At 47.1% G+C, this 17,328-nt stretch overlaps 1 protein-coding gene across 1 annotated transcript in view; it reads right to left on the bottom strand.

Moving 5' to 3' along the window:
* Abat (4-aminobutyrate aminotransferase) overlaps positions 1-17,328 on the bottom strand; it is an 85,931-nt gene that overhangs the window by 39,814 nt on the left and 28,789 nt on the right. Inside the window, exon 2 of the mRNA XM_050136420.1 lies at positions 1,072-1,184. Within this exon, the coding sequence (XP_049992377.1) occupies positions 1,072-1,141 (70 nt within the window). The 5' untranslated portion in view covers positions 1,142-1,184. The remainder of the gene's footprint in view (positions 1-1,071; positions 1,185-17,328) is intronic.

The following is a 17,328-nucleotide window of genomic DNA, read 5'->3' as shown; positions in this document are numbered from 1 at the left end:
CTCATGTACCCAGGCTATCCTTGGACTTTCTATACAGCTGAGGATGACCTGGAATTCCTGATCATCCTGACCTGAACTCTTGAGTTCTGTGATTAAAGGTGGTTACCACTTCACCCATTTGTATATTTGTGTGTGAATGAATATTGTGTGTTGGGACACTCGAAGCTGAGGCCAGGTGTCTTCTTCAATTGTTCTCCTACTGAGGCACCCTAATGAACCCTAATCTTACTAGTCTAACTAGTCGTCCTGGGTCTCCTGATGTATGCTGGGCTGATGTGACTAGTCTAACTAGCCATCCTGGGGTCTCCTGATGCACGCTGGGCTGATGTGACTGGTCTAACTAGCTGTTCCGGGGTCTCCTGATGCATGCTGGGCTTATGTGACTAGTCTAACTAGCCGTCCTGGGGTCTCCTGGTGCACCCTGGGCTGATGTGACTAGTCTAACTAGCTGTCCCGGGGTCTCCTGATGCACCCTGGGCTGATGTGACTGGTCTAACTAGCTGTCCGGGGTATCCTAATGATCCCTGGACTGATCTCCCTAGTTGGACTAGCCGCCCTGCCCTGGAATTTCCTCTGTCCAACTCCTAAAGATTGGATTTATAAGCAGGCTGCCACACCCACTAGCTTTTGTGTGAAGATCTGAGTTCCAGTTCTCACTCACAGCAAATTTATTTTCTAATGAGCCGCCTCCTCAGCCCAAAGCCCCAGTGTATACAGTGCTGGGTGTAAACCCTGAGCTTAGTGTTTGCTAGGAAAGCACTCTGCCACTCAGCCACACACACCCACAGCCTCATTTTTGTGGCTTTCTTTATTCCTTGGGACCAACCCCAGCTGAGTGTCTTTCTTTCCAGGTCCTTAGAGGCCACCATCCCTGAGCAGAACGGCTCTCAGTCCCATCAACTCCCTTCCTCTGTGAGAACTGTTCATTTGTGGGCGGGGTGATGAAGTGGTAGTTATGGTGATAGTCTCACTGATGAACACTAGGAAAGCACCAGAAGCAGCCAGATCTTTCTATCCTTGAAGACTCTGACCAGAGACCCCTCGTCTTCAGTGTGTTTCTTGGGGGCTTACCAGGTGTGAAGAGGCAGAAGCTTTTCTGGGAGCTGCAGGCCACACGCCGGGCGAGCAACAAGGAAGCCATGATCCCCTCCTTCAGGAAGAGGATCCCTTCACTTGGGGCTGTTCTGAAAGAGACCAAAACCATAGACTTAGGCCCGTGAGGACCAGAGCACCGCAACAGGCATCTAAACCTACCATTGCCTACTTCGTGGAGAAGGCTCTTGGGATACAAATGCCTTTGCTGTATGCCAAACTCTCTTTAATGAAGCAATTCTGTGTTGAACAGACACTTAATTTACAAACTTTCCTTCGCATCTTCCACACTCCAGACAGGGTGAGCATACGTTTCTAGATGGAAAAATAGAGGCCCAGAGAAATGGCCTGATTAGCCAAGTGCTTGCTGCTATGCCCCGAGCTTGACCCCTAGAGCCCACGAGAAAGAGCTGGGCGTGGTGGCCCATGCTTCCAGTCTCAGTGCCAGGGACGTGGAAAGAGGTGGACTGCCTAGGGCTCACTGGCCAGCCAGTCTAGCCAATCAGTGAGCTCCAGGAAAGAGACTTTGTCTCAAAACACAACGTGGAAAGTGCTGAGGAAGACAGCCAAGGATGACATCTGGTTCCCACACATCCCTGCCATGTATGTACCTGTGCGCGCACACTCACCCCACACCCACCACCACCACCACCACCACCAACAACAACAACTCAGAAAGACCTGGATTGAGAGCCCCCTCAAGTGATGACAAATGTGTGCACAAATTCAGTCAGGAATCTTCAGAGCAGACATCTTTGATGACCCAGCGCAGGACACTCAGGACTTCCTACATGAAACATTAGTCCCTGGGCTGTCCAGGGAGCCTGGGCATTCAGTGTGTGTGTGTGTGGGGGGGTGCCAGCTGGTGCCCATTTTATAACACATAGTTTGTCTTAGAATGACAAATTGTCCAAATACGCTTGGAACTCAGAGATGAAAATTTTGTTCTGAAACCACGCAGTCCTGGGTTATTGAGACTGTCACCCTATCTAGGGCCTCCTGCCTGAGGCTCATCTTAGCTATGGATAGATGCAGCACAGACTCCTAACACTGCCAGGGCAAACCCAAGTCTCTTCTCTCTTAAATGAAGAGGGACAGTGGTATTTCCTTCCTGGATGTCCCCTGGTACAGAGGGAAAATGAGGAATGAGAGGACAGGATCCCTACCCAAACAAGGCCCTTGTCAGCAAGTGTAAAATTCCTCTGCAGCCTGACCACCTTTGTGTGACTTGCCTGTACTAGCTGGGGCAGTTTCTGTTCTGTGTGGACACTGGACAGCAGTAGATTCTGCGTGCTTTATCTTTTGTCCCTGGGAGGATCCACCTCAGAGCCAGCTGTGCCATGTTCTGGAGACTGTAACTCTTCCGGGTGGAAAGGCTGTCATGTGAGTGGGTTGAAAGGCTCCAAATAGTCCTCTGGTTCCAGATATCTGCCCAGGCGTCTAGCAAACAGGGTTCTCCCTATTTCATATCTGAAGAAGGGCACTCTCGGGTCTCAGGACATTGGTCACGGGACTTCCTGACCCCCCAAACATGGCTGCATTTGTAATAGACGAATTAATTTAGTTGACCTAGCCACAGTAATAGAGGGCTTGAAGAAAAAAGGCATAGTTATGACTGCTCATCATTTTAACCCCAGCGTGGAGGAGGAAGAGGCGGGCAGACCTCTGTGAGTTGAAGCCTGCTCTCCACAGTGAGTTCCGGCCAGAAGCTGCACAGTGAGAGCCCGTCTCAAAAGCAAGCCATTCAGAGAAACCATTTTATTTCTTTTCATAAGAGAAAAATTAGGGAGAAAACAGCAGGCGTTAACACTGTGACCATAAATTAACTTAGAAACCCTATTCTTCTCTCGACAATTTAATGGGGTTTTGAAAAGTTGATTCTAATATATCCAACTCAAGCAAGCCTGTTCACTCCGCAGCAGAGCAGCTATGCAGAAAAAGTGGTCGCCACCTCTCACTTAAGGCCATTGTCTCAAACAGAGCACCGAGACTGCACATAATTCAAGCTTCTTCCATTAAATATGTTTTCGAAGGGCTGGAGAGATGTCTCAGCAAGATCCTCTTTCAGAGGACCTGGGTTCAGTTCCCAGCATCCACATGATGGTTCACAACCATTGTTAACTCCAGTTCCCGGAGATCCGTGGAGATCCGTTGCCCTCTTCTGATCTCCTCAGACACGAAGCACATACGAGGCACACATACACAGATGCAGGCAAAACACTCAGACATAAAATAAAATGAATGAGTTTGATATTAGTAAACAAATAATATGCTTTTGAGAATTCAAGACTCTTGAAGAACTTGAGCATGAACTTCTGAATAGCCCATCAGAGCCAGAGTCACGCCCGGGCACTTGCGATGACAGGCCACTTTTGAAAACACATCCTAGTGACGTGTGACATTTCAGAGCCCTGCAGCTGAAACTAGCCTTATAACAAACACCACCTCTGTCAGACATTCTCAGAAGAATGCCTGTTGCTCATTCACTTTCCTGCCCACTAATTCAATCAACAAAAGTTAATTAAGAAGCTGTTATAGCAAGACTCTGAATCGCTCAGGCAGAGGAGGAAGAAGTCAGGGAAAACATGTTCCTAGTTCTTTGGCAGAGGACTAGGATCAGAGAAGGGGTGGGAGAATTCAACGTCCTAGGCTGCTTTATTCATCCTGTCATTAACTTCTTAAAATAACCTGGCAAGATATGCACATAAAAAAATTCCCCAGTTCACTGTCAACAATGAACTTCACAAAGTACAAGATGAAAAGCCAGGCATGGTGGTGTGCCTGTAATCTCAGCATTTGGAACTGTGAGTTCAAGGCCAGTCCAGGCTATATAGCGAGGTCAAGATCAGCCAGGGATGTGTTGTAAGGCCATGCTTGCTGCAAGAACAAAACCGAGCAACCCAAAACTCTAGCATAGAGTCATGACTGATTGACTGGCATGTGCAAGGCTCAATGGGACGATGCAGAGCTTCCTTGTGGACCAAGCATGCACGTGTGTGGGTGTGTGTGTGTGCATGTGTATGTGCGTGAGCATGTGTGTATATGTGCGGGCGCGCGTGTCCCAAGCTGCAAAGTTAAGTAGATTCCAAAAGCCAGAGAAGAAAGGCGAGCTGGGGTGAGCAGTGCTCAGTGGTGTCAAACGTGGGGGACAGCGAAGGGCAGATCCAGATGACGGTGGAGCCTGGCATGATTGGAGTGGGAGGGTAGGATTTGCTGCAGCTGGCCTCACACACAATGTCTATTCTGACTTCTGTGGAGAGACATCTCCAGGAGAAGAGGCTACCTAACCATACCGTCAGGTTTCCTGAGAGGAGCAGAGGACACGCATTCAGACCATCCATTGGCCACCAGGGTCACCCTGAGCACACAAAGTAGCCTTGTTGTGGGTCATTGACATGGGAGAGAGAATAGAGGAATAACTCCAAAATCCTTAGTCTTGACGTTGGTGTTGATGTTCGGATATTGGGGTTCTGCCCTTGTGTGAAGGCAAACATCTGTAATCCCAGCCAGAACTGGGGAGATCCTGTGTGTGCTGCTTTAAATAATGTCCCCCATAGGTTCGTGTATTAGAACACTTTGTTCCCAGTTGGTAGCACTGTTTGGGAGGTTTAGGAGGTGTGGGCTTCTTGGGGGCACGATGGCACTGGAGGCAGGCTTTGAGAGCTTAAAAACCCATACCTGTTGTGGGATAACTGATCACACTGTGAATTTCAAGATTGTGCTAATTAAATAAAATCAACCTCAGATCAAGAGGCAGAGCTAGCAACTAGCTGGTGGGAAGCAGTCATAGAGAGTAAGAGGCAGTCAGGAGAGTGGATGGAGAACACACAGGAAGCACACAGGGAGTAGTGAGGAAGGACACTGAGTCTGGCAGCCTTTCGGTGTGGACCAGTGGAAGAGAAGCTCTTTTTCTGAGACACTAGCTAAGGAGGAAGGACAGTTGGTTGCTTCTCGGCCTCTCTGAGCCAGCAGATTTTCACCCCAGGATCTGACTCCTACGTCTCTCTTGGTAAAATTGTAAGACTGAGACTTAGATTAAAAACAACACACACACCATTTCTAGTTGTTCTGTTTCACACCTGCGGTTCAGGAAATAAGCTCTTGGCTCGCTGCTCCAGCCAACATGCCTGCTGCTCCCTACCTCGCCACCTTGCTGGTGACAAACTCTCACCCCTCTGGAACCGTAGGCTCAAATAAACCCTTCTTCCGTCTAGAAGATGCCTTGGTCATGGTGTTTTATCATAGCAACAGAAAAGTAACTAAGACACCGTGACAGGATTACAGAGTTTGGGGCCAGGAAGGGCTACTGTATAGCAAGACCCCATCTCAATAAATAAAGGATTAAAAGAATTACGGCTTCTTTTTAAAAATTACGTGTGTGTGTGTGTGTGTGTGTGTGTGCATGCACGCGTGCATGCGTGCGCGTATGTGGCACATACATGAAGAGATGTAGAGTCAAAGAACAAATTCTAAAAGTCAGTTCTCTCCTTTTACCATATGGGGCTCAGCAACCATGTTCAGATTCTCAGGTTTTGTTGCTAGTGCCTTTACTGGCTAAGCCATCTTATAGGCCCAGAATTACAGGTTCCTAAACAGTGTGTGGTGGTCCACTCCTGTAATTCTAGCACTCAGGGAGATTAAGTCCAGCTTGGGCTACACAGGGAGACTCTAACAAAAAACAATAAAAGTCTGTGATTTCTACAAGAACAGTGCTGGGTGGTGGCGCACACTTTTAATCTCAGCACGCTGGTGGCAGAGACAGGCGGGTCTCTGAGTTTGAGGTCAGCCTGGTCTACAGAGTAAGCAGCCAGGGATACACAGAGAAACCCTGTCTCAAAAAAACCAAAAGAGGTGAACAGAATTGCCACGTGTCAGAGTCCACTCAGATGCTACTGTACAAGAAAACTGCAGACGGGACTGAAACACATCATTCCGTATGCCCACTGCGCTGCTGTTCACAGTAGCCAGGGGACTGGCACAATGCAGGTGTCCCTCCGTGGATGAACAGATAAACACAGGAATGAACAAAGGACGGTCACGGGCTGTCACAGAAAAAGCTGACGTTAGATGGCTCCATTGATGTAGAAGTTCAAGAACGGGAAAATTCAGGACTGTTGAGGTGACTCGGGGGGTAGAGAGCTTGCTCGGCATTCCCGAAGCCCCGGGTCCTATGCCCAGAAGGGCAGAAACTGGACATGGTGGTGCAGAGTGCACTGGCACTCTGGGGGGTGTAGGAGGAAGAAGTTCAAGGTCATTCTTAGATATGCGTTCAGTTCTAGATATATGTTGAGCCCGCTTTATATGAGACCTTGTCACCAAACAAAATACAACCTCCCCCTTCCCAACCAATCAACTAAGCGAAACGATAGACTGGGAAACCAGCTGAGAATAGAGCGTGTGAAAGGTGGTGGCAGACACCTTTAGTCCCAGCACTCAGGAGGCCGCGGCAGGTGGATCTCTGAGTTCAAGGCCAGCCTGGTCAAAGAGCCCAGGACAGCCAGGGCTACACAGAGAAACCCTGACTCAGGGAGGGGGAAAAAGTAGGCTAATACTCAATGGTGACTTTTCCTTTGGTGTGCTCAGAAACAAAAGAGAAATTTAAAATCAACTGAGCAGTACAGTGATTATCAGACTGCACGGCAAGCCAAGAAGAATCCCTGGGACTCACTGGCCAGTTAGTCTAGCTCAATCTGACGGCTACAGATTCGGTGAGAGAATCCATCCCAAAAAAACAGATGGGGCCAGACTGGTGGGCACACCTTTAATCCAGTATTCAGGAGGCAGAGGCAGGTGAATCTCTGAGTTTGAGCTCAGCCTGGTCTACATAGTGAGTTCTAGGACAGCCAGGGCTACACAGAGAAACCCTGTCTCAAAAAATAAAATAAGGTGGAGAGTGGCAGATGAAAACCCTTCCATGTGCCATGAATGCGCGTGCGCGCGCGCACACACACACGCATCCCTGCCATTTGTCGGGCTCAGGAGAAATGCCTACTTGCACATTCATTGAATAAACACTAAATGCTGGCAAACACCTTGGCGATGGCGTCTGACATGTCTGCATGGCACTGCTCAGGCCCTTTACACAGGAAAGCTTTGTGTGAACGACACACACACACACACACACACACACACACAAAAGCAGCACAGCTCCCCTGAAGCCTCTCTGGGGCTTCATAATGCTTCCTTTCATTCCCCTATCTCACTCAGCTTAAGACAAAGTACTGGTGGTCTCAGGACATTCTTTTCTTGACTAGCAGCTGGCAGCTTTCCTGCAGACTCAATGGGACACAATGGCACACAATGGCCAAGTGTCCCTCAAGACCAGGGGTTGCCACAGCAACCAAAAAAGCCAGAGCACTGGGTCTTTGCACATGGTTAGCAGGGCCTCATTCATGGAGTATTGATGGGTGGCTTGCAACACAGGTTTCAGTTCTCCAGACTAGGTCTGGAAGTATTTGCTTACACTCACAGTAGCAGGGATACACTTCCCTCCATATGTGAGTTCCTCAGCCTGCCTCATGGGGTTTTATAATCTCATTGGTGACTTGTGTAAAGACAAAGAAACAGTGTTCTAGAAATGAGCAAGGGTTGGCTCCATTTCCTAAGAAAATGGAGAGGTGCACAAAGGGGAATAGGAGTCAGGTGAGCACCAAATCACAGCTGGGCAGTGTAAGGACCAGGTGAGCACCAAATCACAGCCGGTCAGGTGTAAGAGCCAGGTGAGCACCAAATCACAGCCGGGCAGGTGTAAGGGCCAGGTGAGCACCAAATCACAGCCGGGCAGGTGTAAGGGCCAGGTGAGCACCAAATCACAGCTGGGCAGGTGTAAGGGCCAGGTGAGCACCAAATCACAGCTGGGCAGGTGTAAGGGCCAGGTGAGCACCAAATCACAGCTGGGCAGGTGTAAGGGCCAGGTGAGCACCAAATCACAGCCGGGCAGGTGTAAGGGCCAGGTGAGCACCAAATCACAGCCGGGCAGGTGTAAGAGCCAGGTGAGCATCAAATCACAGCTGGGCAGGTGTAAGGGCTTGATGACTCCAGAGAAGTGTGTTATCACAGCAACAGAACCCAGAGCCACAGCTGTGTGTATCTAGGCTGCACACACATGACCACCTCTGACCCAGGAGGTCAGACATGCCCTATTCCTGTTTACCAGGAGGAGAAATGGTTTTGCTTCTCACACAAGACCACCCAGCAATAGACAGTGGGGTAAGGGTAGAAGGGACTTGAGTTAGGTGTAAATATAATGATCGTTATTACATCACTAGGTTGGTGGTTTCAGTATTTAGTCCAAAAATGTCACCAGACAACTTAGACCAACACATATCTGTTCTCTACCAAAAAGGACCCTCATCATTATCAATGTTACAGCTCCTGAGAGCTGTGTTCTAGTCACACCCTTATTCTTCCTGGCTTTAACAGTGCCGACTGAGCAACAAAACTCAGCCCATGTTTGGCTCTTTCCCTACACTGCAGTTTCTTGCCCCTCTGTGTCTTCTAAGAGGCAAATTTCCAGATTTCATGAGGGCCTCTCACCCATCCAACAGTCTGTCCGCCCTCTCCCTCTGCCCTTGAAATCCACACCTTGCAGGCTTTGCCTGGAGTGAGCTCATTTGAAGGTGGAGGCTTTGAGAGTGGATTGGGCCACGAGGGTGGATCTGTCACATAAATGAGATCAGTGCCCTCATCAAGATACCCCAGAGAGATCCCTCAACTCTTCCTCTGTGCGAGGACACAGGAAAGGTGGTCATCCATGAGTCACAAAGTGGGCCCTCTGGAAACCAGATCTATCGTCACCCCAGTCTAAATCTTGGAACTCCAGCCTCCGAAACTATGAGGCTGTATGTAACTTTCTGTTGTCCATAAAGCATTCAAGTCAATGGCGTTTTGTTACGGCAACTTGAAGGCACGAAGCACACTAGGTAAACCAAGCTGGCCGTAGCTCCACAACAATCCTTAGCTTCTGCCCCATAGCTGGGACTTCAGGGGTGTGCCGTCACAGCTGATCGTTAGCCAGTCCTTTAACTGGGATGACCGTCACAGCTCTGTGGTACTGAGTTCCAGGTAACACATATCTCATGGATCTTAAAAAAAAAAAAAAAAAAAAAAAAAAAAACCAGGTAGGGGCTGGAGAGATGGCTCAGCAGTTAAGAGCACTGGCTACTCTTCCAGGGGACCCAGAGTTCAATTCCCAGCACCCACGTAGCAGTTGACACCTATCTCTAACTCCAGTTCCAGAGGATCTGACACCTTCATACCAATGCACATAATATAAAGATAAATAAATTATGTTTTAAAAATGATCCAGGTGTGGTGATGCGCACCTTTGTTCCCAGCATTTGGGAGGCAGAGATAGGCAGATTTCTGTGAGTTCAAGGTCAGCTTTGTCTACATAGTTAGTTCTAGGCCAACCAGAGTAGCATAGTGAGAACCTGTCTCAAAATAAAATAAATAATATGTGATTTCTCGCCTTTTCTCCTCTTTCTCACCGCTCCTTTAAACATTGAGGTATGTAGGCACAGAGAGGTAGGAAGGGGAGACCCAAGGGTGTAGTACTGGAAACCATCCCAAGTCTTGGCATTTTGCCTTCCATAAAAGAACAGCAAACAAGCAGACTCATGTTCCTTTTTATTTGTACATAATTTGTTTCGTGTGTGTGGGGGTGTGGGGGGGAGCTGGGGATGGTGGGTTTTGAATTTAGAGCTTTAAAAAAGATCTATTATTACTATCACTATTATTTTTAATTATATATATGCATCTGTATGTGGCTATGTACACATGAATACAGCGCACCCAGGAGCCAGGGGTGTTGGATTTCCCTGGAGCTGGAGCTGCAGGCAGTTGTGAGCTGTCTGACATGGGTTCTAGGAACTGAACTTGGGTTCTCTGCAAGAGCAGTATGTGCTCCTAACCACTGAGCCATCTCTCCAGGCCTGTGAACAATAAGAATAAGGTCTGTCCCTGAATCACACCCCTCCTTGCGGGTTATTCTAAAGTCAGGTGGTGTAATAACTCCTACTTCCTTCTTTATCTCAGGGCTGTTCTCTCTCTCTCTCCATATAAATTTCAGGCTTGTATTTGCTTCTATTCCTGTAGAAACATCATTTAAATCTTGATAGGCACTGCATTTTATCTGTAGAACACTTCAGATAGTAAGCTCATTTCAAAGGCTATTTCAACAATATTGATTTTTTTCTAATTCGTGAACATGGACTCTTTCCATTTTGTGTCTTAAGTTTTTTTTTTTCATCAATGTTTTATAGTCTGCTGTGGAGATCATCTGACTTTTCTCTTTCTCTCTTGGTTTTTCAAGACAGGTCTTTTTTTTTTTTTTTTCCTTTTGTGTGTGTAACAGCTCTGGTTTTCCTGGAACTCACTCTGTAGACCAGGCTGGCCTTGAACTCACAGAGATCAGCCTGCCTTTGCCTCCCTAGTGCTGTGGTTAAAGGCACGAGCCATTGCCCAGGGAGATCATCTGACTTTTGAATAAACTTACTCAGGGACATTTTGTTTTTGTAGCTACTGTGACAGACACTGCTTCCTTGATTTGTTTTTCAGATAATTTGGGATTATTTGAAATTAACACAGTGAAAACAATTATATTATCAAAAAGAATGTTCCAAGGCAATACAACCCCATATCTATCCTAATGACATTCTCACACATCTAGAAAAGACAAGCCTAAATTTTATGCAAAAGCACAAAAGACCCCGTACAGCAAATTCATACTGAGCACAACGAAAAACCTGGAGGCGTTACTGTTCCCGACGCCGTCACAAACGTGGTTACTGGCGCAGAGACAGGAACCCAGGCACTGGGATAGGACACAGGACCTAGAGCTGAGTCCGCACAGTTGCCTGAATTTTCAAAAGTGCCAAAAGAATCTGCTGGAGAAAAGACAGCCCGCTCCACACACAGTCCTGGGAGTAGCGACTGTCTGCACAGAGAATGAAGCTAGATCCCTCCCTCACTCCTTGGATGAACACGCATTAAAAAGAGACCCTCTTTCCTGGTAAACACTGCTACTCCGAAGCTGGGAAAGACCTGAAAAGCTTTCAGAGTCGGGTCCAGAAAAGGACTTCCCAAAAGGCCTCCCAGAGCTCGAGAAACAAAACCAAGAACTGACAAATGAGGGAGCAGGAAATTGAAAAGCTTCTCCGTGTCAAAGGAAACAATCAGCAGAGTGAAGGGCGCTCACTCAGGAGAAATCGCTCTTGTGCATCTGACAGAGGAGTAATAATAGCTAGAGAACTCGAGCACTAGGGAAGAATAAAAGGGAAAATCTGTCACCATCGTTAGCTCCCAGAAATGCAAAAGTGCCTCACTCTGCTCAGAATGGCGACCACCGAGGAAACAACAAACACGGCAAGGATGCGGGGAAGGGAACCTGCACACCCTGCTGGCTGGAACACGAACTTGTTCAGCTGCTGTGGCAGTCAGGAGGGCGGTTCCACAAAGAACCTGGAACAGAACTAGACTCAGTCCACCAGGTCGGGGGTTCGCCTGATGGAGTCTTAAGTCAACACGTCACAGAAACACTAACAGCCATGCTGACTGCAGCACTGTTCACAATGGCCAGGCTATCAGCCTGGCAGGGGAGGCACGGGTAGAGAAAATGTGTACCACATGCACGTGGCGGTTCATTCCGCGCCAAGGACTGAAATGACGTCATCTGCAGGAGGATGGATGGAACTAGGATCGTCATATGAAGCAAAAAGGACAGACTCAGAAATACGACATATTTTCTCTCATTGTGAACCAGCCTGAGCGCGTAGCGAGCTTGGCTCTGGTGGGCACACTCTCCTTCTCTCCCAGTCCCTCTGCCTTGCTAAAAACTGTGACATTCGTGAGCTCCACCAAGGTCTATTCCCTTATTTGGCCACCGCCCCCCCCCCAGGCTGTCTACCAAAATCCAGCTCTCAAAATATTAAAGTTCAGCAACCAAAGCCCCCTTTGGCTCACCTAATTAACACACCTAACCAAAATATATCACTGCATCCCAGCCTCTTCTAACACTGACCTCCCCTTTCTTCTTAAAAATCACACCTGCAAGGTCATTTGCTGCTGGGTTTTCTACTCCAGTCGGAAAAAGAAAGCAGCCACTTTAAATTTCTTTCTCTGCTAATAAAGGATCTCTCTGTAAAAAGAAAAAAGGTGTTTGGATATGGTTGTGCCTAATCCAGGGTCCTGCTGCGTGTGCGTGGGTCTCTTTCAGTACAGATATATAGAAATATAAATGCATGTATATGTATATACATGTGTGTGTTCAATGTAACCTCCATCTGAATATGGCCAAAGTACATATTTGAAAGATTGTCTTTATAAATCCCATCATTATTTATGCTTAATACATACTAAAAAAAAAGGCTTATGTAAAATGGGGCCGCCAAGACGGCTCAGTGAGTGAATGCACTTGCCACCAAGCCTGATGCTCTGAGTGGATCCCCAGGACCCACGTGGCAGAAGGAGAGAACCAACTCCTGAAAGTTGGCCTTTGTCCTCTGTGTGCATATCCACATATGCACAGGCACAACAAGACAAATAAAATGTAACTTACAAAATAATACAGGTATCTTAAAGTGCAGAGATGAAAGAAATTCGAATGTATTTATAAAAGAAACAACTTTGACTTATTGCTTCTAATAATGTTTGGTATTCTTTAGTGTTTTCTATGTGTAAGACCATGTGACTTGCTACTTTTAAATTTGGATAACCTTAATTTGTTTTCTCTGCCTAATTGCTCTTTGTTCTAGCTTCTTGAGGTGCAATGATAGGTTGTCCACATGATCTTTTGAACTTTTTAGTATAGGTTTTGATCCTACACAGTTCCTGCTTAGGACTTCTTTGGCTGTGTCCTAGAATTTTCAGAAGTCTGTTAAAGGAAAGGTTTGCGAGTGGCCACCCTTGTCTCCAGTCTTACAGAGGAAGCATTCCTCCTTCCTTGATCCTGCATGTAGCCTTCACATAGGCTATCAGAGAACTGATGGCTGGAGCCATTAAAGGGTTAACTGTGCCACCCACTGTAGGCAATGGCTCGTTCATTCCTGGCTGCCAAGACCCGAAATAATCACACAGAAACTATATTAATTACAACACTGCTTGGTCTATTAGCTCAGGCTTCTTATTAACTAACTCTTATATCTTAAATTAACCCATTTCTATTATTTTATATTTCACCAAGAGGCTCGTGGTTTACCTGTAAGGTTCTGGTGGGCGGGTGTCTTTCTCCCTTGGCAGCTACATGGCATCTATCCGATTCTGCCTTCTCTGTCTCCATATCTCTTTCAGTCTGGCTATATTCTGCTCTGCTGTAGGTCAAAGTGGCTTCTTTATTAACTAATGGCACAAAACATATTCATAGCATACAGAGGGGAATCCCACATCAACCCACGATGTTTTTTGAGTAGTTTATCTCAGGTTTGCTTAGTCAAGAGAATAGAAATTGATGAAGGGGGACTTGAGGGCTGAGACATGAAGTGGTCTCTGGAAGAGGAGGAAGAGGAGGAGGTCATGGCCGCTTCTGGCTATCAGGGCTCAAGGCCAGCAACTGTTACAAGGGCCCTCCTGACTGTCAAGTCTCAAGGCCAGCAACTGTTACTTTTGTCTCTCTTGAAAAGAATCAGCCGTTCTCTAACACTTTCTTCACACTGAGTGAAAGATCTGGACAAGTAGAACTGGGACAGAATTTACACTATGTGGCAACCTGTCCAGGATCGGAGAGCCATAAGTGTGCCCACAGTTGCCGGAGTTCCCGAGGCACCTGGTTCCCAACTCTGTTTTGAGAGAAATTCCCCTTCCTTATTTCTGATTGACGCTTACATAGGAAAAACAACTTGCCAACTGAAGTAAACAGACCTTTAAACTAGCTATAGGGAAGTGTTCGAAATCCCACCATCCCCCAGGCGGAGGGAGAAGGGCCGCAAGGACCAGCTTCAAGGCTTTTATTAAATCCCTTTATTTTCTTGCATAGCAAAACTTTCTTGCTTGGACATGACCTGGCTCCCATGTACCTTGAGGATAAAGTTACAGTTGGGGGGGGGGTTACAGTGTACTTCCCTAGCTTTCTGTTTCACCAGAGTTGAGTGCACACTGCTCTTCTGTGGTTCAACCAGTTAGCTATAATGACTTTCCTACCCCTACCCCTTGCCGACAATGCTCAGTCTTGGGTGTCTTTTTTTCTCTTTTCTTTTGTGCTTGTGTGTATTGAATACAGATGTTTGTATGGGTGTGTGCATGTGTGTGCACCTGTATGTGGATCCAGACATTGAGATGGAGAGGGCCTTCCTCCATCACTCTCAGTCTTACTGTTTTGAGATGGTTGGGCACAGAACCTGGAGCTCACTGATCAGCTAGGTTGTCTGTCCACTGAGCCCAGGGGTCCTCCTGCCTCTACTCCCAACCCTGGGGTTACAGGTGCAGTAGTTTCTTCTTGGGTGCCAGGTGTCTGAACTCAGACCTTCATGTTTTACTGGCTGGGCCATCTTCCCAGACCCCTTTTTATGGTGTACCTCAGGACACCCCATTTAGGAAGCTTTTCAACCTTCAGTACCAGGTTAGATGTAACTTACCTGCATTTCCTGCCTTCCTTCTCCTTCTTTCTTTCTCCCCCTTCTTCCCTTCCTTCCTCTCCACTCACTGTTGCTCTACTTTGTTTTTTTTGACAGTTTCACTATGTATCCCAAACTGGCCTAACGTCACTATGTAGCCCAGGCTGATCTTAAGTTCATGTTGATCCTCCTGCCTCAGCCTCTCAAGTACTATCATTATAGGCATGGGCCAACATGACTGGCTTTGTTATAAAAGATTTCAAGAATGTAGGCTTTATTAATAGACTTAGTGTGTTCACCCTCCACCTTCCAGTTTTAACAGATGCTAGTATCTACGATGCTCAAGTTATATACAAACTTAAATGACAAATGAAATGTTCTTTATTTGTTGAGACACTGTCTCATGGAGTTAACTTGGCTTTGACATTGTTATGTCACTGGGTATGGCCTGGAACCTCTGAGCCTCTTGCCTCTATATCCTGAGTGCTGAGAGTATAGATGTAAATCACTACACACAATTTATGTGGCACTGGGGATCACACTCAGGGCCTTGTGCATGCCGGGCAAGCACTCTTCCCACTGAGCTACAACCTCAGCCCAGTATAGCATGGGCTATTTCACCATTTACCTGCACTATTTGATGTGGGATTCCTCTCTGTATACTATGAATATATTTTATAACCATTTATTAATAAAGAAACGACTTTGGCCTACGGCAGGGCAGAATAGAGACAGACAGGAAAACTAAACTGAATGCTGGGAGAAAGATGGGAGGAGTCAGGCAGATGCCATGTAGCAGAGAAGGACACCAGACCCTTACCTGTGACAATCTTGTGATGATACACAGATTAATAGAAATTGGTTAATTTAAGATGTAAAAACTAGTTAGGAATACGCCTGAACCATTGGGCAAACAGTGTTGAAATTAATATAGTTTCTGCATGATTATTCACGTTGGGGCTACTGGGAAACCAAAGTAGAGTCTCCACTTCAAATATTTTTGTATCTCTCTTTCCTGTTAGCATCTAGCCATCTAACCATCCAACCATCCAACCATCCATCCATCCACCCACCCACCCACCCACCCACCCATTGTTAGATACTGGTATTTCCTGACTATCTACCATCAGGAGATACAGCACTAAGTTTAAGGACCCGAGTGGGAGGTGTGAAAGCAGATAGGCAAGCCTCTGCATTCCATCAGAAAAGGCAGACCATAAATAAGTAAATGCATCATCTGACTTCACAGAGGAGCATTCTTTGTTCTCCGACTCATTGGAGGGGCCCAGATAACTGACAGGGCTCTACCTGCGCCTGCTCGAAATGACTGCTCTTCCTTCATCCCAGTTTCAGGGTGGATTCTTGAAAGAGCCAGAAGAGCTAGGACTCCATTTACAAACACTCCAATTTCTGATTCCTCTAAGGAACCAGCATCTTAAAAAGGGAAGCAACACAAAACAAACAAAATGGAAAAGCCTTATTCCAGCTCTCCAGGGCCCAACTTTGGAGGCTCAGGTAAGGCTGTCTGCCTATGAAACGCCTACTGGACAGATGTGTATACCTATAGTTCTTTACAGAACTCCAGAGAGTCCTGGGCCTGGCAACCCAGAGACTGAGCATCCTTCTAGTTTGCAGGTAAGTCCTAGGGACGGGTCCTGCTCTTCAGTGTAAACGTGGAAGACTCCTAACACTCTGCGCTATGAATGACATCCTGAGAGCCACCATTTGGGACTTGCCTTTTGTGGTCTATAATCTCGACTGTCAATTTGTCTGTATTCAGATAACCTGAAAGACACACCTCTGGAGTCTGTAGGGACATGTTCAGAGGGTTTAACTAAAGGGGATGACTCACACTCAGCCAGGACAGCGCCATGCCCCGGACTGGCCCCCTCCCTACCTCCTGACTGAGGATGAAATGTGACAACACGACAGACAGTAGTCAGGACAGGCAAGCCGGGGTCACACATGTGAGACAAACACACCAACACAAAGAGAGAGGGGGAGCCATTTTCTTCAGTGGTGTAGCCATTAGCAAGCTGCTCTTGTTTCTCTAAATAACTCCTCATCCATGATCATGCAAGCAACACTTAACTAACTCAATGGGTCACAGGCACAGAAAAAGATACAAAGGGAGGAGTAAGGGGGCCAATGACAGAGGGAGGGGGAGTAAGAGGGAGCAATGGGGTTAGATATGATAAAATACATTATATATGTGCATGAAATTGCCAAATATATTTTAAAGTAAATCACAATTAATAAATGAGATCATTGAAAAAAATCAAATCCTTTTTTAAATTGTGAAAAAAATTTTCAGGGCTAGACTCTGCAGCAGCTCAAGAATAGCCTGGGCTACGTGAAGCCCTGTCACAACTGACAAATACTTTCCTGCAAGCAAGGAACTGGGAAGTTTACGGATGCCTGTATCTCCACAAGATGACAGAGGCAGCCACGACAGAGGCTGGAGAGACTCTACAAAGAAGCAGAACCTCCGGAGTGCTCAAAGATGCACTGTGGGGATGGAGCAATGGAGGGGCTGCGGGGGTGGGAGGTGGGGGGGTGGGGGGGTGGGGCGCTGGAGGGGCTGTAGGGGGTGGAGTGATGGAGGGGCTGTAGGGGTAGAGCTATGGAGCACTGTAGGGGTGGGGGGGGGGCGGTGGGGGGGGGGGGGGGGGGGGGGCACGTGATTAGC

The sequence above is a fragment of the Alexandromys fortis genome, unplaced genomic scaffold, assembly GCF_014885135.2.
Source record: "Alexandromys fortis isolate MF-2015 unplaced genomic scaffold, M_Fortis_MF-2015_v1.1 scaffold_29, whole genome shotgun sequence".
NCBI classification, from domain to species: domain Eukaryota; kingdom Metazoa; phylum Chordata; class Mammalia; order Rodentia; family Cricetidae; genus Alexandromys; species Alexandromys fortis.
The sequence above is the reverse complement of the archived record's forward strand: the minus strand, read 5'-3'. Positions and strand labels throughout refer to the sequence as shown.